Source organism: Pseudopipra pipra, chromosome 6 (genome assembly GCF_036250125.1).
Source record: "Pseudopipra pipra isolate bDixPip1 chromosome 6, bDixPip1.hap1, whole genome shotgun sequence".
NCBI classification, from domain to species: domain Eukaryota; kingdom Metazoa; phylum Chordata; class Aves; order Passeriformes; family Pipridae; genus Pseudopipra; species Pseudopipra pipra.
The window spans coordinates 8097003-8118927 of record NC_087554.1 but is presented as its reverse complement, the minus strand read 5'-3'; the positions used below and the strand labels follow the sequence as shown (position 1 = coordinate 8118927).

Here is a 21925-nt window from a genome sequence, read left to right as displayed (position 1 = left end):
GCACCGCCGCAGGTGGGCGTGAGCCCAGGCAGCAGGTCCAGGTGAAGGTCCAGTTGGAGCTGGGAGGGCACTGTCTTGTGACAGTGGCAGTGGAGGGGAACTGATCCAAGCCCAAAGAGCCAATGGCAAGTGTCAGCCCTAGCAAGAGACTGCCCAGGAGTGCAAGCCCAGGGCTGCCCCACTCCAGCTCCTGCCCTGCCCTGCCCTACGTGAGCCAGACACCACGGGGTGGGAAATGCTGAGCTGTGTAACCAGAGCCAGGACATCCTGAACAGAGACAAATTCTGCTCAGGGAAATGCTGAGTTATGGGGAAGGGAAGCAAATTGTGCTCAAAGTACCGTGGTAAGATAGGGCACCATGAAATGAGCCACGCTGAACTGTGACCAGTGCAAAGCAAATCCATTGGGAACTGCTCTTGGTCACATCTGCCAGCCCATGAAATGAAATCCTTATTCTGCCTCCTTTGACTGCTTTAAGGATATGCCCATATTGTACTCCTAAAATTAGCTTGTATTCCTGGAGCCTTGTTACTGACTGTGGTGGGAGAGGAAGGCACCTCAAACTGGGGGGACTTTGCACACACACACAGCAAGGGAAGTGCCATGTTCACTTCTGACTCAGGCTTCTCTCAAGGCAGGGGAATGCTGCAGAGCAGGGTTTTGCATTTTGCTTGTGGAAGAAATGCAAGTGGGTGGTGAGCAGGAGAGCTGGGAGAAGCAATAAGGGGCTTTTGCAGCACAGCAGCTTCCTAAACCTGCCTCAGCCCTCAGCCGCCTCTTGCACCACCTCCAGTGCACCTGTGTGCCCTTCACCTGTTCCGTCTCCCTTCCTCTTCTCCCCTTTGTCTGCTCACCATCATTTTTCTCTTTTCCACCCGTTACTGTCTGTCTTTTTTTATATTCCTGACCCTCTTTTGCTATTTTTTGGATCATCTCTATCCCTCTCACTCGCCCTCCTCAACCTTCCCTCATTCCAGAGGGACACCAGGGACCAGGGGGACCTGTCTGGTGCTGGCAGGTCTGGGCTATGGGTTGCCATGGCAAAGAGCCAGAGCTCTCCATGCTAATGGAGAGCAAAGAACAGCCAAGGTGAGGTACTGGCCAAGCGCTCCAGGCCTGGCCATGCAAAGCCCCGGGAGGGACACGGGCACCCCACTGCCTTGGGCAGGGCTTTGGGCCAGCTGGGAGCACGAGCCCAGCTGTAGCCCCTGGCTAAGGGCAATTAAAAATAATGAATACCTTGCAGTGGTACAGAGCAAACCTGCCAAGCTGTGGGAGTGAGGAAGCGTGAGCACCCCCACTTCCCAGACAAGGAGTTCACACGTCGGGCTGAGCCAAACTAAAGCTGTAAGATGTGACTGTCTGTCAGAAGCAGTGGGATGTTTGTAATCCAGCTGATTCCCACCATCCCTGCAGCTCCCATGGCTTTATTATTATCATTACTGTTGCAGGAATTATTATTTAGCATGGGGAAGAAAGAAAAGGAAATATCACCCATGTCCTTGTCACCACATTAATGCCAGCCAATCTTTTCAGCAGATACCAGGTTTCAGTCTTTCCTGCTGGGCCACATAATACAAGCTGCTCTGGGGCTGCTCCTTGCGGTGGATCTGATCCTACCAGGCAAGTGACATTTCTGTGGCTAAGGCTCAGAGCAGCAGGATGGTCCCCTGTGGCCCAGCCCAGCAGGGATCACCGCGCTGGGACAGCGGCGCTGCCGCAGCCTGTCCTCAAAACTCCCTCCTGCTGGGTTTGGAGAGGCATCAGCATTGGGTGGGAGAGAGTCACACACTCTGGCATTAAGAAAAGCTTTTTGTTCTTTAAACTGTCTTGGGCATTTAAGTCATTAAGGCAGGAAGGGCTTATTCTAAGCTAGAGGATTAGTGGGAGTTATAGGATACTCTCTGCTCTAATACTCTCTCTTTTTGCTTCAGCTGTTCCGTATGTGTGAACCAAAATAATGCCACCTACATGACAAAGAAGGTCACTGCCACTGTGAGGGCCACAGGCATGGCCGTGAGGAGGGAGGTCACAGCCATCCCCACAGCCACACAGGGGATGATGAGAAGGGAGAGGAGAGGGTCACTGCCACTCCAATGACCAGACACACGGTCATGAGAAAGCCCCAGGCCCTTCCTACACAAGTAATGTCATGGGCATGGGCATGGGAGTGGCTGTGGAAGGTGCAGCCACCTTCCACAAGCTCTGTGGGAAGTCCTCCCCATGCCCAAGGGGGCTACCACCCATTGTCATATTGATAGATAGTGACAGCAGGATCCTGCAAGGAGGGGAACGTGCCTGACCTCCCTATGTTCTCCGTGCTTTCAACTCGGTTGTTTCAAACTACCACCTATTTAAACGAATCATTAACTTATTTAATGCTGCTGAAACCCACCACTTCAAAACGCTTCCCTGCACCTGCCACACAGGGCCGGGAGCACTTCTGGGAGCGGTCCCAGTCCGGGCCAACCAGGAGCACAACTGCGCGGATGAGTCACCCAAAGGATGCCCGGTGTCCCGAGCTCCCGTCCCGGACCCGCACGCTCAGCCCCATCCCCGACAGCCGGGCTGGCCCCGGGGCTCACGGCTCCCCCCGCAGCGCACCGCGCTCCCTGTGCCGGCGGCAGCGCCCCCGCGCCCGCCCCGCCTCCGCCTCCGCGGCCGCGCAAGCGCCGCGCCGAGCCGGGCAGAGCCGAGCCGGGCAAAGCCGGGCAGAGCCGAGCCGGGCAGAGCCGGGCAGAGCCGAGCCGGGCAGAGCCGGGCAGAGCCCCGCCGGGCAGAGCTACGCCGGGCAAAGCCGCGCCGGGCAGAGCCGAGCCGGGCAGAGCCGCGCCGGGCAGAGCCGAGCCGGGCAGAGCCGAGCCGGGCACAGCCGCGTCGGGCAGAGCCGAGCTGGGACGCGCCGGGGCGCTGCGGCCGCCGCTCCGGAGCGTTCAGCACCGCGGGCACGGACAGCGCCCGCCGCCGCCGGCCATGGAGGCCGCGCCCGCCACGCCGCCCCGGGAGCCGCGGCCCGAGGGGACGCGCCGCGGCCGCGGCCCCGCCTCGCCCAGGTAGGAGCTGCGGGGCCGGGACGGGGATGCGGAGCCGGTGCCCCGGCGGGTGGGAGCTGCCGCCACCGCCGGCTCTGTGGGTGGGAGGTGGTCGGTGCCAGCGGGGTTTTCCTGGGTCCGGGGATCCCCAGCCCCACCGAGGCGTGTCCCGCAGGCAGAGCCCCTCGCTGCCCGCCCAGCTGCCCGCCCGCGGTCCGGGCTCTGGCGGTGTGCGCTGCCCAACCCGGGCCCTGGTCGCTCCTGCCCGGGGCCAGGAACACCATGAGAAGCCAACCCTGCCGGCGGGGCTTCCCGGCTTGGCCTCCCGGGCACGTTTCTATCCTGCAACATGGTGAGCCCTCCCCTCCCTACCGCAGCAACGGGAGAGCTATTGTTGGAAAGTGCAGCGTCTCAGATAGAGCCTCACTGCACTGTGGGCAAACATGGGGTTCACTCCAAAGATCTCCCCCATAAAGCCCCGCAGCCCTGTGCCATATGCTCCCTGACCTGGTGCCTGCAGCCAGGTTGGCAGCCGCAATTTCACCCCGCTGCTCACGCAGGGTTCGCTCTCTGGTCCCCACCCTCTGCCCTAGCCAAGGCTCTTCATCATCAGTGCTCAGCTCATCACCAGAAAAACACAGATGGCAGAAAACACTACCTTCCTCCCAGCCTCTTTCAGACTGGGACAGCAAGGTGGGGCTTTCTTTTCCTTTCCCTTTTCATTTCACTCCTTTTTTCTTCAAAACGTGATTTTTCCCATGCAGCCAGAGCTGTTCTGGCACTGAAGGCTGGGTGGGGACCTCGAGCCCTCTGTGTCTGGCTCTGTCCCAGCACACACACCTGTACCCGCAGCAGCAGAAGCTGCCTGGGGTAAAGGTAAGGCAGTTCACACGAGTCAATGGAAAGGATTATAAAACTAAACTTTTCCTGGCAGACTACGTGGGAAGTGGAGTTTTGCAGTCTCATTAATTTTTCATGATGATTTAACATACTCAGGAGTCTCATTAACAAAAAGACTGTAGGTCTTCTCAAGGATGCACATGATCCTGCTGCTAGACTGAGAAAGCCAAACAGCAACTCCCCAGGAATTGCTCAGTGCACAAGGATTTGCCGCAGCCGAAGGAGGAGACGGATTGCTCAGGAGTGCCGGTCTCTCCCTGTCAGCGAGACAGGGAGCTGGGTAACGAGGTGACAGTGAAAGGCAATGAACCCTTCCCTAATCCCTGGGAAAGGGCGCTCTTATCTCCTCAGAAAACACAAGCGAAAGAGCTCTTTCTTTCTCGAGAGCTCCACTGCTGTTTTGCTGGTGGTACGTTCAAAGGGAAATTTAAATTCCATTATAAAAGCCCATTCTTAAAAAGTCATTTACAGCTCTCCAGGAAAAAAGCCATTAGTCTAGATGGAAGCTGACCTATAGCACACGGGTTTCATTCAGAAAGAATTAAATTTCTTTTTCATTCAGGAAAACTTGTACAGCTGACATGCAAACAAAACCTTGCTAGAGTAAGAAAAAAAAAGGGAAAAAATAAAACCAGATTTTTTTTTTTGATGAATGAAATTTTGTAATTCTTAATGTCTAATTAAGCAAAGGTTCCTGGGGAAAAAGGCTCTTGCTCTAGGCAAGGTACAGACTCCTGCCCTTTCTCTCCTTGTTTGTATGCCCCCTTGAGATTCCTCTGTCAGCAGGAGAAGTTGTAGTTTGACTCAGGCATCAGACAGCTCCATTCACTAGGTAGGTGTTTCCCATCTTTCATATGCAAAGTGCTGCTTTCCTGATCCTCTCCTTAGTATGCAAAGGAGGAGATGATCTATTAAAAAAAAAGCAGCGCTTATAGAAATGGGCTTGGGGACGAGGGTGGAATTAGCAGCCCAAGAAAGGAGCCATTCCTGCAAAAGGCTGAATATCTTCGGCTCATTTCTCTCTCAGAACCTCATGTGCTTTCCTGCTGTGTGGCTCAGGGGCAGCAAGCCCAGAGAGTGCAAAAAAATGGAGTGGCTTAGGAAAGGGAAGAGGACCCGAAGCTGCCACTTCCCTGCCCCACAAAGCTCCCTCTGCCCCAGCTCGGCTCCGTGTGCTGCAGAGCGAAGCCATCCCGAGGGGAATGTGCTGGGACCAGGCAGCCAACATGGCAGCTTTCCAGCAAACCCTCCTGCTGAGGGGCTGAGGTGGGCAGGCAAAGCCTAAAGCCAGGTCCTGCAGCCACCTTCTGTGGGGCAGAAGGATGCCAGTCCCTGCAGGAGGGAGAGACCCCACGCCAGGGGTGGAGTCATGGCCTCCAGCCCTTGGCTCCTGCCACAGTCCCTGCATCCCAGCACTGCTCCACATCCCCGCAGAGCTGGAATGGCAGAAAGCTGGCTCCTTAGAAATCCTGGCCTTACCTTGCCTGGATCCTTGTGGGAAGAAGCTCCAGTCCTTTTGCTGGTTCACCCCACAAGGTAGGCTCCGTGTGCCCTGGTACTCGCTCAGAGAAGCACTGCTGCACTCCCAGTGACTTGGGCAGGCCCATAAATTGGATTATTGTTCTGTTCAGACATCCCAGGGGAAGAGACGGGGAAGCAAATAGCGTGAGAAACACGACTCACTGCTGTGGGTAACAGGAGCAGTTAACCCTGGTGTGTACCTTTCCCTCCACCTCCTCATTCTCTCCTTTCCCAACATCTCTCTGGTTGCATCCAGCTGAGCCTGGAGAAGAAAACAGAGGCTGTCAGCTGCCTCTGTAGGCTTTTCTGTGGCTGAGACACCATTTCTGCCCCCTTAGACCCAAAGATATCAAACATCTGACACAGCCCATGAATGTTAAAAGTCTTTGTCAGTGCCAGCATGGCAAGCAGAGTCCAGTGTGGGGCTCTGCCCTCCCCTCCTCATGCCTGACAGCAAACAGATATCAGAATCACCCCCCTGAAACATTTCTCCAGCACGGTTCAGGGTCCTGAGGGCTCGGAAAGGTAACAGTGACATGGTTGGAGGCAAAGAAGGACCAGCCCACATGTCTGGTGCAGAGCTCAGCAGACCAAAGGTTAAGCTCAGCAGCACTACGGCTAATTGGGAGAGCAGCACGTGGAGACTCGACCTCTGCAGAGCTGCCAGCAGTGATTATCCCAACCCATCATTATTTGCCAGCTCCAGGTTTCCCTGGAGATTGTGGATAACCAAGGTCACATCGTCATGGAACTGGAGAGGGTTGAGCATAAGGGAATTCATATCTGGAGGGTGACTGACAGATCTAATTGTTTAGTCTGAAAAGGAGATAATGAAGAGGAGTCACGAGTGAATGATCCAAAGTGGCCAAAGTTATCCCAGAATCTGGAGTCACTGAGCAGGCCAGGGATCGGGTTAAGAGACAAGGCGTGGGGGAAGAGTAGAACTTGACAGTGTTTCACAGCAAAGATGGCAAACAAGGAGAGTGGGATTTCATGGGGAATATGAGACTCAAAGCTACCAATGTCTGAGCAGAAAACCTGGAGGCAATCTGTGATATTTAAGACTTTGCATCTGCTTTCCCCACTGGGAGGTTTTGTAGCTGAGGTGCTTTTGGAGGGGGAATTTTTCATTGTATGGCCTCCGTGCCTCTCCCTGACCACCTTCAAAGTGTATTCTTTGAAAGCCTTTTTGTTCTGTCCAGTGTTACATATTCACCCTCAGCTAAGGCAGACAGACCAATTTAGTCCCAGATTCCAGTGCAGATCCAGCAGTTTCAAGGAAAGGAAATTTTGCTTTTGCTTTAAAAAAAAAAGAACAGAAATATTGTATAGGTGTGGAACACCAAAACACAAGCTGTCAGTGCAGCAGCGTCTCCGTGAATTATTATGCACTGTAGGAGAGCATCACCTATTTAAAGTGCACAGAAATTAGGAAACGCAACAGGATCAAGGTAAAGAGTAACTCAGAGGCATCAAAAAGGGAGTGAGAAAAGGTCTAGACCTTGCCAAAGCATAACACTACCATGACATCAACTCTCTGATGAAAATTCCCTGTAGTACAAAACTACAAACCCCAACCAAGCCACTGGACACCTGGGAAGAAGAGGTGATTTACAATTTAGGCTTGAGAGTGGCTCGAGGGACCCTCCAGACCAGCTCTCCCAAACCACCTCTGCCCCTGCAGCTCCCCAGAGCTGTGGGGTTTGTGGTGTTTAGCATCTCCCTGTCAGGTTGGCTCCAGAATTCGTAGAGCAGGGCAACAACTAATAAAAGATGTAATGTTATTTGTTGGCTACCACAAACCCTAATCTTCCCTTGGCCTGTGTGCAGTGCTGCTGCACCTGAATCCTCCCTGTGCAGGGCTGGCTCTGATGAGGCTGTGACAACCCCAGACAAGACTTCAGGTTACATCTCCTGAGCAGCTCTGCTGGCATTGCATTTGTAATCTCGTGTCTGACGAGTTCTGCTCTAAAGCACCTTTACACAGAGCTCTAACACCAATCACACACTTGAAAGGCCAGGTAATCCTGCCACTAATCCACCTGGGACAGGACAGCAAGGACTTCAAGGCCATTGTTGATGTTATTTGACAAGTTCTGTGGGTGGACTGGGATATCACTGGCACGGTCTGTTCAGGAGCTCCAGCCCAAGCCTCACCAGCACTCTGGGCTGCAGAGCAGAGGCACTCGAGCTCTGCAAGTGCTGAGACAAACTTATCTCGACCTTATCTCACTGAGCTCTGCTGGTTTTCTGGCACCTGCTTCAGCACAAAGCTGACTTCTTTCAAGCCACTTTGCATTTGCTCATCAGTCATGGCTTCTGAAGTCAGTGCCATTGCAAGGAGGCCCCATGAACGTGCCACCCGTGCTGTGACTGCTGCAGCTGCTTTCTGGCTTAGAAACTAAAATTACCATTGGATGGGGCCTGATCCCTCAGGGGTTTGTTGCTACTGGTCCCTGGGCTGGTACAGTCTGCAAGTAAAGCTGAGTGTGATGTCTGTGCCACGAGTCTCCACTGTAACTGCTACCACTAACATTACTCTGCTGTAATGATTTTAATGAAATAAGCCCCTTTTGTACAATCATGAAATGTAGATTATCAGTGTTGATAAACTCAATTGATGTTGCAAAGTACATAGCAGAGGCTGCCAAGGCCAATATGTCCTCCTTTCAGGAAGAAATAGGAATTTTCAAGCAATACTGAGCTACTACTATTCTTCAAATCCTTTTGTCATTAAACTTGGGTACAATTCCAGAGACCTGTAATTGCTAGAATTCTGTCTTTTTCCATGGCTGTGTGAAAAAGAAATGAGAGGGACTCTGCAAGTTTTACAAAACATTCCTTCCCCAACTTTTTACCTTCTTTTTTTCCCACATCACATCAGGTGCCTCAGGCTAAAGTTCATCTCACTGCAGTCCTGCTCCAGCCCTCATAATTCTTCGATGACTTGAGACACTTTGTGGTTCTGGCTGGCCCAAACTGTTCATCCTATTTAATCCTTGAGGCCAGACACTGCAGTGAGACACATAATTCAGCTGTAGAGACCATGGCACGTGCTCTGAACAAGGACCAGGACTGCTGGTGTTTGCATCTGTTGAGACAGCAATTCCTAAGGCATTGGGGGGGGGCAGAGGGACCTCAGTCTATGGTGTGTGAAGGGATTTTTGGTGTCACACAGATTAAGCAGTCCTTCAAAGTATTAGTCAAACTTTCTCTAAGCAAAACCTCTCAGGCTCCATAAATCAAGAACTATAAGAATGCAATAATGTTTTAAATTCCTTGGAGAAAACAAAGTATATCTTGCAGAGACCTCATTATTTGGGAACTGGAGCCTCCAAGTGTTTTGTCTCAGTAAACTGAGTATCCTGAGGAAAGTCAAGTTTCAAAAGATCTTTAGAGATCCCTTCCTACAAGGCAAGACCCATAAATTCAGTTGCTATCATCCTCGGGACATCTGTGTACAAAATGTTCCTGAAGAGCCCAGTGGAGCCTGCAGGACATGGGAGCCATCAGGGAATGTGCCAGGCTGGAGGCTGAAGCCCCTGTTACAGTCACATGCACCGGGTTCACTGCTGGGCTGTGCCAGTGCCAGGGATGACTCACTCTCCTGCTGTCCCGACGACTGGAGCAGCGCCAGTCCTTCTGCAGAGCAATCACACTAATTAATCCTCCCAGGAAGCACAGATAATTGAGTGGCTTCTTCACATGCAGATTCCTTTGGTTTGTGTCCCCAGGGCTCTGTAATCCCTCCATGGTCCCGAGTTAGGACCCTGCCATTATCACCAGTCAGTGTGTTCTGCCCCCTCCAGAGTGAAATGTCTTGGAGAATTGTTTGGGGGTATTACCCAATGTCCCAAACTTTTGGAGCAACACACACAAAGATGTGATGGATTCCAGGATTCTCCATCACCTGGGATCCCTTAGTGAGTCAGGATGTCTTTATAAAAAGCATAATGCAGCTCAGCCCTGAGGCTGGCTCAGTGCAGCACACAGTGGGTGAGGTTTGACATTTGTGTTCCGTGGGAGGGCTGTGAAAGTCTCCAGCTCTCAGGATGCAGCCTTTCAGCCTCCCGCTCTTTTACCTTCCCTTCGTTTCTCTCGCAGAGAAAAACAAAATACAGGACCTTGCCAGACCTGCCTTGCCATGCCAGAGATCGGGAATGCTGAGCTCAGCTACAGCGGCACTTCCTGGGAAAGGATCTGCCCAGTCCATCACTGCCCCGTCCCCGCGTCCCCCAGGCTGGGGGGGGACACCCTGCCCTCCTCCAGCCACACGCTTGGGCCAGTCTCCACCCAGTCCAACGGCCAGGTGCCATCGAGCTCCCAGGACTTGCAGCAGCACCACCTGTACCACCCCTGCAGCCAGGAGGAACCCCAGGGCAGCTATGGCCTGCCCTCGCTCCCTGGGCACGGCGAGAGGCCCGTGCTGTGCTCCCACCTTTCCAGCGGGGAGCCCGTGCCAGATTCCCACCCCGAGGCCTCAGAAACACCCTGGAAACAGTGGTCCCCCGGGCAGCGGCGGCCGGTGCAGCATCACGTTGTCACAGTCAGGTAAGAGGCACATGGAGAGAGGCTCCAAAAGCACCTCCCGGACTAGGAGGTGGGAAGCGGGAGGGATGAGCAGGGTCTGAGTGAGGAGGCACCAAACGTGGGTTTGCTCTTCAGCTGGGGGCAGCAGCTGCCCCAAAAGGCCCAGAGGGATCCGGTCTGCTCTCCGCCTCTGTAGTGGGTGTACACAGAGCTGCCATTTCCACAGCAGGGGCAGCAGGGATTTCCTTCTCAAGGCACTCGCTGGCTAAAGCCAAGGTCACTCGGCTGCTCCCAGGTCACACAGCTGTGATTATGCCCATCTTCTGTGGCCTTTGTATTTTCTCCCGTCACACTCCAAGCCACCCAGTTGCCAATCCTTTATCTTGGCAGAGTGATAGGAGCAGAGTTCATTTCTTTTCCTGCCCCTGCGGAAGCTTCTGCCTGTGCTGGAAGGGAGCGGCTGCCGAGGGTAAGCGCTGGCTACAGCTGGGCAGTGAGAGATACAAAAGGGAGAAGATCAGCTGGTTTTGCAGGCTGGGAATCACCAAGGGTGTTGGCAGTGCCAGAATCGGGCAAACTTCATTTGTAAGCAGAGCTGGGACCCTCTGCTCCTCCCAGCCAGCACCATCCTTCCCATGTCCCTCCTGGAGTCCACTCTTGGTACTAGAGACCATGAGCCCTTTGCTGCAGCAGCCGTAGCCACTGAATCCTGATAAAAGATGGCACAGGATTCCTTCCTTGCCTGTGTACAGCACTGCAGGCTTAGGCACAAAAGCCCTTTACAGTCTCATTTTCCAGCCATTAACAGAGGATTTAATTTGCTTGTTTGCAGTGTAGAGCAACTACAGTTGGAGCCTGGATCCTTTTCCTGGATCCTTTTTCGCTCACAGGCTATCAACAAAATTGCCAACCACGTCCTCCATAACGGGTTATTTAAGTAGGAAACACAGCTGGATTGCAAATCCCTGGCAGCATGTGCAGCACCAGCAGTCAGAAAAGTGATAACATAATAATGCCAGAATGGGGTTTTTAATCCAAGCAAATCTGTTTGAGGAGCTATTGTGAGGGAATTAGCACAGGATGGGCAGCGCGCTGCCGGGAAGAGACCTCGCTTTGATAATCTGGGGGGGATTTTGCTTCGCTCCTCTCTCTCTCTCCTGAATCTACAGAGCATTAGTGTGATGAGGGAAACACAGTACACTTATTACACGAGTCACTGAGAGTGACTGTGCCACAGGGAACTCTGCTCCGCTGCTTTTCCACTTCTCCCACTCATAGCAAGGCCAGGAAGGAGGAGTTGCCTCACGGTCACCAGTTGGCTGCTGGGATGGAGCAGGGCCATCTGTCCCACGAAGATGCCGGAGTGCAGCAGCACCTTCTCCCAGCTTAAGCGGGAGTGTGGGAGGAGGGTGAGAGGAGAAGGGAGCACTGGCTGTGGGAAGCTCGGCACAGCTACGGAGAGAGGTGGGAGCAGTTCTCTGGAAGCTGTGTTCAGCCCAAAGCCATTCCAGGCCAGGGAATGTTTCAAGGGGACATTTCAGTGGAGACAGCAGAACAAAAGGTCCTGCAGATATGTGACCCACTGAGGTGTAGCTTTTCTGTCAGAATGCCAGTGGAAAGCTTGTCCTCAGGGATTCATTAACAAACCTTGGATCCCCTGGGGAAGGCTTCTTTATTTCTCTCCTCAGAGCCCTACAAGTAGGAGTGACAAATGCTCCTGTGTGAATAAAATCCTGGTAAAATAATTTTAGCAGCTCCACTGGCCTTCTGCTCCTCTAGCCTGGAAAAATACTGTTTTTGGAGGGGCCTGGGAAACAAATGAGAGCCACCTTTGGGGAAAATCCTCGCCGAGCTGAACAGGATTTAAAAGCCATCTATAAGCATTGCCAGCCCAACTCATGAGATTTAATAAAGAGGTTTGCTTATGTCAAGAAACAATTTCAGCAGGAAAGCACTGAAAGCAGCCGGATTTTCATGGATAAGAGCTGCACGGAGATTTCGATGGGATTGCATTGCTAATGTCCAATACACTCTGCGGGGTTTCCTTAGAGGGGCAAAATGAGGAGCCTACATGGCTTCCCAGCCTTTTGGATAAAATGGGAGAGACAGAGGCTCTGTTACTCATTAAACTAATTCACACAGTGCCAGGCCTGTGTCAGCATTGGCTCAGCTTGGTGCTTACAGCCCTGCAAGGGTTAACCTGCTCAGACCAGTGCAGCACTATAATAAATGAACACATCTTTTTTTTTTCTGTCTGCAGACACGACAAAGCTTTCAGGATGCCAAAAAGGTATGTTTAACAGCAAAAGCTTCCTGCCCTTCTACCCTGTGTGATCAGTGCTCTCCCACCCTGCTATCAGAAAGCAGAGTGTCACTGGGGGTGACATCCTGCCAGGCCCAGCTCCAGAGGGGAGGTCAGTGCTCCTGGGGCTTCCCACTCCTTGGAAAATCTCCATTTGCTCCTGAGATCAATTTAACCTGAATTAATGAACAGCAAGGCTGTCTCAGTAGCTGTTCTTGGGCGGGTGCCTGGCTCTAACCCACACAGTAACTTTGTAGATATATAGATATAATAATCCTATATATGTGTGTGTGTATGTATATGTGTGTATATATATATATATACACATGTATGTATATTTATACACGATTAATCCAGTTTGTCCTACCAGATGAGCAATAAGGTGGAGAGCCCACCCATGAACTAAATTCATCTTTTCAAAAGACAGAGGATTTTAAATACATTTCTCCAAATTAAAACAATTTCATTGCTTTCTACTTCTGTTTAAAAGCTGATTTTGGTTTGGAAGATATGGATAAGTATCTTCCATCATCAGACACTGGAACTGATTCCTTTTCTTTCTCTCTCCTTTTTTTCTGTTAATATGACATGGAAGCACCCAAAACAGCCTTCAGAAATTAGGTACTTTAATGCATAAAGGGCAATTTTTGTTCATTTTCAACAGTAAAGACTTCATCTATGAAAACAAATTTGATAAGGCAGTCGTAAATTGAAAAAAATACAAAAAAAAATCAAAAGTCATGTGAAAAGGTGTTTGAAGTGCTTGTGATGGTTTCTAATGGTGAAATAGCTGCAGTGGAGTCAGAGGCAAGAGGAGCAAAAGAGCAGGCAAACAGGAACATTCCACCTCAAACAATGTTCATAAATATTTCACTTCCCTTCACAAATATTTGTGAATTTCAATACCTGAAACCCAGACATTTGTCAATTATTTATCGACAAAGAATTCCTCATATTTCAGAAAAACATCAGAACACAGGACTGCCTAGAACCTGCCAAACCAGAGCAGGAACCCATTCTGCTTTCTTACACCTCAACACGTATTTTTGAGGAAGACAAAAATCTTGATGCAGTAAAAACCTGCACTGGTGAAAAAAAAACTGTGGGAGAGTAACTTCCATAGATCATCCCTTATGGGAGACAATTTGCACCAAAATAAAAATAGAGCTTGGATTGAAAATTTTACCCCAGCTCTTTCAGAATAAAAGTAACTGGAAAAAATAGTTTGACCAGAGGAAGCTGCTTCTCCGGAAGAGTTTTGATGGCATAGAAATGTCATTAAAAATGGGTGAAATGTCATTAAAATTATATATATTGTACTGAATATGTATGAATTTAGACATTATATATGAATGTAGACCAATGACAATGGACTTGCTTGGGTTATTTGCCTTCAGGGGACTCTTCAGAATAGCCCAAAGACTTCTCAGGGTCCCCAGGCTGGAAATCTGCAGCCCAAACTGACATTGCACAACGGGGGGAAAAAAGGAAGAAGCTCTTTTTAAATGCAATCTTTGAAGTTAAACATTTAAAGCTTCATTTTGCCCTAGGACACAAGAGCCTGGTTTTTATTATTTTGGATTGAAAAAGCAGGAAAATGCAGCGAGGCAAAATGTAATTACCCGAGTTAATTAGAGCGGCCTGCAAACATCCAGTTAGAGGTGTAATATGTTCATTAACAGCTGTACCAGAGCCTCCAAGCCTCGCAATAAATGACTGCTTGAAGCAGAAACCCTGATTTTTTCCTTCCTGTTCCTAACGCCTCGTTGGTGGGACAGCAGGTTGGGTGCCCAGAGAGGTCTTTAACAGCTCGTGTTCTGTGCTCCTGTTGGTTGCAGTTACTCCCAGCTGGTGGCGGAGTGGCCGCTGGCCGTGCTGGGGCTGTGCTCAGTCACAGCCGTGCTCTGCACCGTCGCCGGGCTGCTCGTCGGGAACCTGCCTGACTTCTCAGAACCCTTAATGGTAAGTCCCTGCAGCTGATACCTCGACAGGGACATAAGGAAAATGCACGGCCAAGCCGGGATATCATCCCTCCAGGACGAGCAGAATGTGTCAGTACCACACAGCTGCCCCTCTGGCACGCAGGGAGAGCACAGCCCGTGCCAGTGGCAGCCACCAGCCCATCCCTCAGCTGTGCTCTGCACTCCCACCAGTGCCCTCCCTCGGTGTGGAGACACTGCCAGCACAAACTGGGATTGCTCCCTTTGCTCCCCTTCCACAGCTGGAAGGCTGGGGTCACCCCCAGGCTGGGCAGAGATTGGATGGTGGATCTGGCTTTGCTTCCTACAGCCTGTGCACGAGGCTCTTGAAACAGAGAGCCTGCCCTGCTGCGAGCACTACACACAGAGTCCTGTTTTCCATGCAGAATCCCACACTCCCTAAAGTCATCCCTGCCTCCAGTTAATGGAGGAATCCTGAAAAAATAAGATTACACTAGAGTTCATCCATGAAGTGGAAAATCAGTGCCATTTCTGTAAGGGACCATTACACTTGAAAAGGAGAAGAATCTTAGGAGATCAGGGAGAGAGAATTGTAGCCATTGTTGCGAGGAAGGGAAAGGAGACATATTTTTTCTCTTGTGTCTGGGATGCAGTAGTTCCAGGGGAAGTTGAATTTGTGTCTCTCTCCAAGATGCAGTAATACAGTTTCTGTGTCTCAGAGGAGGGCTAAGGACAGCTGAGTGAAGTGTGAGTGGTGACAAAGCCCTTTTCCTTGAGCAGGGATTCGAGCCACGAGACACTGACATTGGCAGGAAGCTCGTTGTGTGGAGGAATGTCGAGAGCCACACGGGCTACAAGAAGACCTTTTCCCTTTCTCCCTATGCCAAGAAGAAAAGGTATTTGGGTTTGGTTTGGGGGGGTTGAGGGAGATGTTGACTGTAAAGGTACACATTCAATATTCCAAGATATCTCTGTGAAGTATAATATATATCCTGCACTTAAAAGTGACCAGGACCCTGCAGAGTTTGAAGTCTGTATGCCTGCAATGGATTTGGATTCCCTATTGCTGTGTGTGGCACCAGGCCCTTGTCAGAGAACGTGACTCAGGGCCAGATGATCTCCAGATAGTAGCAATAATTATTAACAATAATCTGCTCTTTGCTAGCTATGACGACCTTGGCATGGGCAGAGGCCAGAAGGCTGCTCAGGGAGAACAAGCAGCGAGGACACGGAGAATGGTGGAAACAAGCTACGGAGCAGATGGATTCTTCTGTGGGCCCCCAGGTGAGGGGGATGTCGACGGGGCCGTAAGTGCTGCACACCCAGAACCCAAGTGACGGAATTGGCAGAGTGTGGGACACGGGGAATACCCTGAAATGGCTCTAAGCAAGCAGTGTGCACAATTCCACATGGGAGAGCTTTGATAGTGCCCTCCCAGCACTTCAGAACTGAGTGGTCAGAAAAGGCTTGTTCAGAAATTGTTCCTCCTTCTTAACCCTTTGCCATACTTCTGGTTTTCCCTCTAGAAATATCCCTTAAAAGCACATGTTAAAGGACTAATGTTTTTACCATTTACCCACATCAAAAGTGAATCCTCTCAAAACACAGCGCATGCCACCCTCCCTCTCTGCTCCCACTCCCTCTCTGTTTCTTCTTTTCTTCTTGAAAAATGTAAATGGCAGATGGGCAAGGAGCAGAGCTGAGGTCACACGAGACAGATGCTACCACTCACTGCTGTCTTGTGACCTGCGTCCCTGCAGGGAGCCCTCCAGAGCAGTCCTGTGGACACAGATACACACAGACACTTTGCTTTTTCCATGGACAGAGAGTCTACTCCAAACAGCCTGGCTGATTAATTTTCATTAGCTAATCATTTTCTTTAATATTTTTTTTCTTCTTTATTTCAGAAAAGAGCTATTCCCAGCTGGTATTTATGTCCACAACTGCTGGGAGCTTATGGAACTTGCAAGCTATTCAGTCCATGTGTCAAATGGAACAAGACAAGGTCAGTGATGGCAGCAAGAACACATGTCCAGGCTGTCTCTTTTCTGTCTGCCACAATTTTTGATGTCTAGCTGAGAGGATGCCAGACAGAAAGAACGTGAGCTACACAACAGGTTTCACCTGGAGGATTCCAAAGCATTTCATCTCCTTGGCAATACAGGGATGATCCCACCTGCCAGTTGCAAATTAAACAAGAATAAACGGACACTGAACAAGAGCTGGTCTGGGAGCCAAAGGTGTTCCTCAGAAGCTGCTGAGGATTTTGGGCAGCAGAACCTAATTATGGAAATGGAACTAGCAGCTTGGACACTGGCAGCAAGTTTTAAAAGTGGGAGTTCTAATGGGATTAGCTGCATTTGCCATAGGAGCCAAATTTTAAAATCTGTGGTTATAAAACATAAATAATGGACGAGGTTTAATTTTTGGAAAAGGCAAATGGTGTTTGGGATTTGTCTTTGGGAGGATGGCAAGGGATGGCTGGTACACCTGGGGGGAAAAGGAAAGGGGAAAGGAGAAAGGGGAAAAGGGGAAAGGGGAGGATAGGACAGAAGAAGGAGTAGGGAGGATTACTGCAGGGAACAAGGAACACACCGGAGTCTGCCCTGATGCCCCTGCTCTGTTTTCCAGATCCGCTCCCACGTGCATTTCCGAGACCTCTGCCAGCGCACAGAAGCCAACGAATGCTGCCCGAGCTGGTCCCTGGGGAACTACATCGCTGTCCTGTACAACAGGTCTTCATGCCTGGAGATAACCCAGGGAGACATCTCCCACACCCTGGCCCTGCTCCGTGCCTGTGCTCCAGACTACCACAGAGGGGTCCTCACCCCGTCCTGCATAGGCCCTGCGGCCGTCAGACAGAAACGCTCCCAGTGTGCCCAAGTCCCAGAAAAATGTACCCGCTTCAATGCCATCTACCAACTGCTTCACTTCCTGGTCGACAGGGACTTTCTCAGCCCCCAGACGATGGAGTACCAAGTGCCCTCTCTCAAATACAGCCTGCTCTTCCTGCCTACAAGAAAAGGTGCATCGATGATGGGGATCTATTTAGACAACCTTGAAACCTGGGATCTGTTTGATAACTACACCTCTATCACTGGAATGGACCTGGGCCTTAAACAGAAACTGTTCCATCACTACCTTTTACTGGATACTAAGTATCCAGTACTTGCAATATTAGCTATTTTTCTAAGCATTTCTTTTTATTTACGCTCAGTCTTTATTACCCTGATGGTCCTGCTTGCTGTTGTCAGTTCTTTGATGATCTCCTACTTCTTGTACAAGGTGGCCTTCAGATTCACCTACTTCCCTTTTGTGAACCTGACAGCAGTCATCGTTCTCAGCAGCATTTGTGCCAACCACACCTTTGTCTTCTTCGACCTGTGGAACCTCAGCAAGAGCCAGAACCCTTCGGCCGGGCTCGCTCAGTGGGTGAGTCAAACCATGCACCACTTTGCGTATCTCATGCTGGCCTCATGCTTCACGACGGGCGCCGCCTTCTACGCCAGCTACATCAGCAACATCACAGCCATCCGCTGCTTCGCCGTCTACATGGGCACCTCGGTGCTGGTGAACCTGCTGTTCATGCTGAGCTGGCTGCCCTCCTCGGCCGTGCTCTATGAGCGCTACGTCGCAACCGCCTGCGTTTACAAGCCAGAAGGCTACTGGAACAACAGCGGCCACAAGAGAGTCGCTCTCTCCCTCCATTACATCCTCAGGGGGCTCCAGAACACACTGTCTGAAACCTCCAAGCTGCTCTTTGAAAAGCTCCTGCCTTGCGGCGTCATCAAGTTTCGGTACATCTGGATCTGCTGGTTTGCTGCCTTAGCCATTGGAGGTGCCTACATTTCCTGCTCCAACCCCAAACTCAAGCTCCCTACCCTGGAGACATCATCTGTCCAGGTGTTCAGGCTGAGCCACCCCTTCGAGAGGTACGACTCCGAGTACTGCCACCAGTTCATGTTTGAGAGGCTGGAGCGCGGAGAAGGGCAGCGTATGCCCGTCACCATAGTCTGGGGCGTTCTGCCTGTGGACAACGGGGACCATTTCAACCCAAAAAGCAACGGCACTCTCGTGAAAGACACCACCTTCACAATCCAAAACCCCGATGCCCAGAAGTGGCTCCTCGAATTCTGCCAAAAAGTGAAGAACAAAACATTCTATTACCCTGACACGGAGCAAAAGTCTACTGTGTGCTTCATGGAGGAGTTCCTCAGGTGGATGGACAGCCGCCAGTGCTCCCAGCGAGACCACAGCTTCAACCTTTGCTGTAACCACTTCTCTTTCCCTTACAGAAGCGAAGTCTTCGTGCACTGCATCAAAATGATGCTCCTGGAAGAGGGCAGGGAAGGGGCAGAAACGTATGACCTGGGCCTCAGGTTTGATGAGGAGGGAAATCTCACTGCCTTAGTGCTGCAGTTTCAAACTGTTTACCACTATAGCTTCAACTACAGCAAATCCAAACAATTTTACGAGGAAATCAGCCTCTGGGTAACAGAGGAAATGAAAACTGCCCCTGTGGGGCTTCAGAACGGATGGTTTACCAGTAAACTAGAGCTGTACAACCTGCAGGACAGCCTCAGCACAGAAACCATGGTGGTCATGGGGCTCTCCATAGCAGTTTCCTTCGTGGTGCTGCTGCTCACTACCTGGAACGTCCTCCTTAGTGTTTTCTCTGTCACTGCCATCGCGGGCACCGTCCTGGTCACCATTGGCCTTTTGGTCCTCTTGGAGTGGCAGCTCAATGCAGTGGAGTCTCTCTTCATTTCGGCTGCAGTAGGTCTCTCTGTTGACTTCACCGTCAACTACTGCATCTCCTACCACCTGTGCCCCCATTCCGACCGCCTGAGCCGAGTGGCCTTTTCCCTGAAGCAGATGAGCTGTGCCACGGCCATGGCAGCTTCCGCTCTCTTCTCTGCAGGGGTCATCATGTTGCCTGCCACGGTCCTGGCGTACAGGAAGCTGGGGATATTCGTCATGATGATCAATTGTATCAGCTGTGGGTTTGCCAGCTTCTTCTTCCAGTCGCTCTGCTGCTTCTTCGGCCCGGAGAAGAACTGTGGGCAGATCCTCTGGCCTTGTGCCCACACCATGAAAGACTACACCGATGACTCCGGGCTGAGCGGAAACTTTGCCTGTGGGGGCAGCGAGAAGCAAAACCGGTTGCGGAAGGTCCAGGAGGCCAACACTGCAAATGAGCAATACGAGCTCCAGCCCTTGTCCAGGAAACTCAGCGACAGTTTTGACAACAGCACTTCCACGAGCAAGCTGTCTAACCGGCCCTCTGTGCTCTCTGAAGACACACAAGTTGAAGACAACAGATGCCCCCGAGGGGGAACGCACCCCTCCCTGGACAGAGAGAGACAGAGCCTGCAGGAGACCCTTGGAGACCAGCAGGTCGGCCTGTGCCAGTGTCCCGCCCTGCAAACTTCCTCTCCTTACAAGCACAGCACCTCGGAAGCAGAAATCCACAGGGAGAGACTCTGCCGAGATTGTCGCTGTCAAAAGTACAGTCTGAAAGCGTGGGACGGGTCTGGGCTGGACCACACCCAGCTGGTTGGCACGGAAGAAGACGGGCAGCTCAATAAATCCCAATGTTCCAGCGACACTGCCCAGCAGCAGCCAGACTATACCTCAGAGCGCAGCCCCCTCCCTGCTGCTGACATCTACAAAATTCACAGATGCCTTTGTTCCCTCGGCAGCTCCTTTGACATGCTCAACATCTCCAGCGAGACGTCGATCAGTGATTTTGAGCAGGGCCTGAAGCTTGCTGAGTCAGCCAGCTCCTGTCCCGATGCCTTGGAGCTGTCTGACTCCTACGGTAACGCGGAGAGAGGTTACCTGAACGGCAAGAGAGATACCCTGCGGCTGGACCTGAGGGAGACTGTCTTTGATGTCTCTCCGGCAGCGTCACAGCAGAACAGCTCCTCGTGGAAAAATCGGTTTGGATTGGGGAGCGAGGGGCCGGTCGTGTTACCCAACAGCCAACCAGACATGCCTGATGTTTGGATCAAACGATCCAGCGCACAAAGCTCTGGCTACAACAGCTGAAACCTGGCAGAGAGCAAAGCTGCTGCTGGGGAACGGGCAAGTCCAAATCTCCTTGGAACTGTAAATATCAGTTTTTTCCTCCCACCTCTCCCAGAGCTGAGACTATTTCTTAGTATTTCAGCTGCGCAAACACCTGTGTTTCCACAGAACCAGCAGATCTGATGCTAGTGAGAGGATGACAGAGCAATTCTCACGGAGTACAAGCCTCTGACCCTCCAGTGTCTGGTGCCATGTTACAGCTGTTCTGCAGGACTTATCGAGTAAACCTGGTTTGCCATTTCCTACAAAGTGAATAGATTTTGGTTTCTTGTCAAGGTCACAGAGGAGAGAAATAATGAGGTGAAGCTCCAGGTATTTAAGGACAGAGAAAGAGAGCTCATGTTAAAAAAAAAAAAAAAATCCAAAACTAAACTACTGGCAATCTAGATATTGTAAAGTGTACGGTTAATTAAAGAAAAGAAAGTCTTTCATTTTCTACTTTATGCAAAGCCCAGGTTCACAGACCTCATCAAAATAACTCAGATATTACAAAAAATCCCCTCGAGGCTTCTGAGTTGACACAGCCTCTTCCTGATCATGGAGGGGCTGCAGAATCCAGCCCAAATCTATTTCCAGTAACAACTTCAATTTGTTTTATCTGAAGGAATTCTAGTACTGCCAAAGATTTTCAGTGCGAATTTCCCCCTCGAGAAAAGAGTCCTCGTCCCCTCTGTGATTCGGGTGCTTTCTGTGTCCTCCTCACAGCCTGTTCCCACTCAAGGCATTCCCCACAAACACGTAACTTTTTAAAATTCACATATCTAGTGAATCTTGAATTTTACTTTTTTTTTCCCTCTACCAGAAAACAAACAGGAAAACAAACACTTCCTAACCTCTATCTGTTGAAGAGTAAAACATTCTCTAAACAGGTTGACATAAAATAAATGTTTATGACGAACTTTCCTAAATCTGTGTGATGCTTCATTTTTGCCAAGAACACTGGGGTTATTTTCTTCACCTTTTAAGTGCCTAATATATTTTCCAAAGGAAAGTATACATCTTAAAAATACTTACTCCTTCTGACACCCACAAGTTGCCCCTGCTCTGTAGGAGACAGGCAGTGATTGCCTGATAGCCATTAGGGCTATGATCTTTAAAAGCTGATAGTAAACATGTTGGTTTTGTTTTCATATTTTGTTTATGTTTCAGTTTCACGTTTTTATAGTGAAATTGTCGGGAGGTGTGTTCAGGAGGGTGTCTGGGCAGCCAGAACTGCCCTCAGACTGCAGCCCTCTCCTCACAGAGCTGTTCCCGCTGCTCTCTGGAGGGATTTCCCACCCGTTATGAAAACCATGTTGGAGAACACCGCAAGTGTGTCTTTTAAGTCGGGAAACGTTTGATACAAATACATTCTTTCACCTTACAGCACTGGAGGGCAATTTTAGTACCTCACACCCAAGCTTATTTCCAAGCAGCAGCACCAGCGCCCTCGCAGCTCTGGCGTGTCCACATCCCCTCGACGGCCACAAAGCCCTCGATGCTCGAGTGCCCAAACCAGAGGGTGAGGTAGCAGGAGGCAGGAGAGGAAGGAAGGACGGAATTGTGCTCCAGCTTTCCCTGAGGGAAAGAGCCTCGCACGGGGCTGGGGGACCCGCCGCGCCTGCGGCGCC

At 50.9% G+C, this 21925-nt stretch overlaps 2 protein-coding genes across 4 annotated transcripts in view; one reads left to right on the top strand and one right to left on the bottom strand.

Moving 5' to 3' along the window:
- CCDC9B (coiled-coil domain containing 9B) overlaps nucleotides 1-21925 on the bottom strand; it is a 61862-nt gene that overhangs the window by 39320 nt on the left and 617 nt on the right. The window lies entirely within an intron of this gene.
- DISP2 (dispatched RND transporter family member 2) lies at nucleotides 2506-21223 on the top strand. Its single transcript, XM_064659950.1, has 8 exons — nucleotides 2506-3053; nucleotides 9558-10004; nucleotides 12244-12273; nucleotides 14124-14247; nucleotides 15006-15121; nucleotides 15391-15509; nucleotides 16133-16230; nucleotides 16857-21223. Exons 1-8 carry the CDS (start codon nucleotides 2506-2508, stop codon nucleotides 20274-20276), a joined length of 4902 nt encoding a protein of 1633 aa, XP_064516020.1. The 3' UTR covers nucleotides 20277-21223.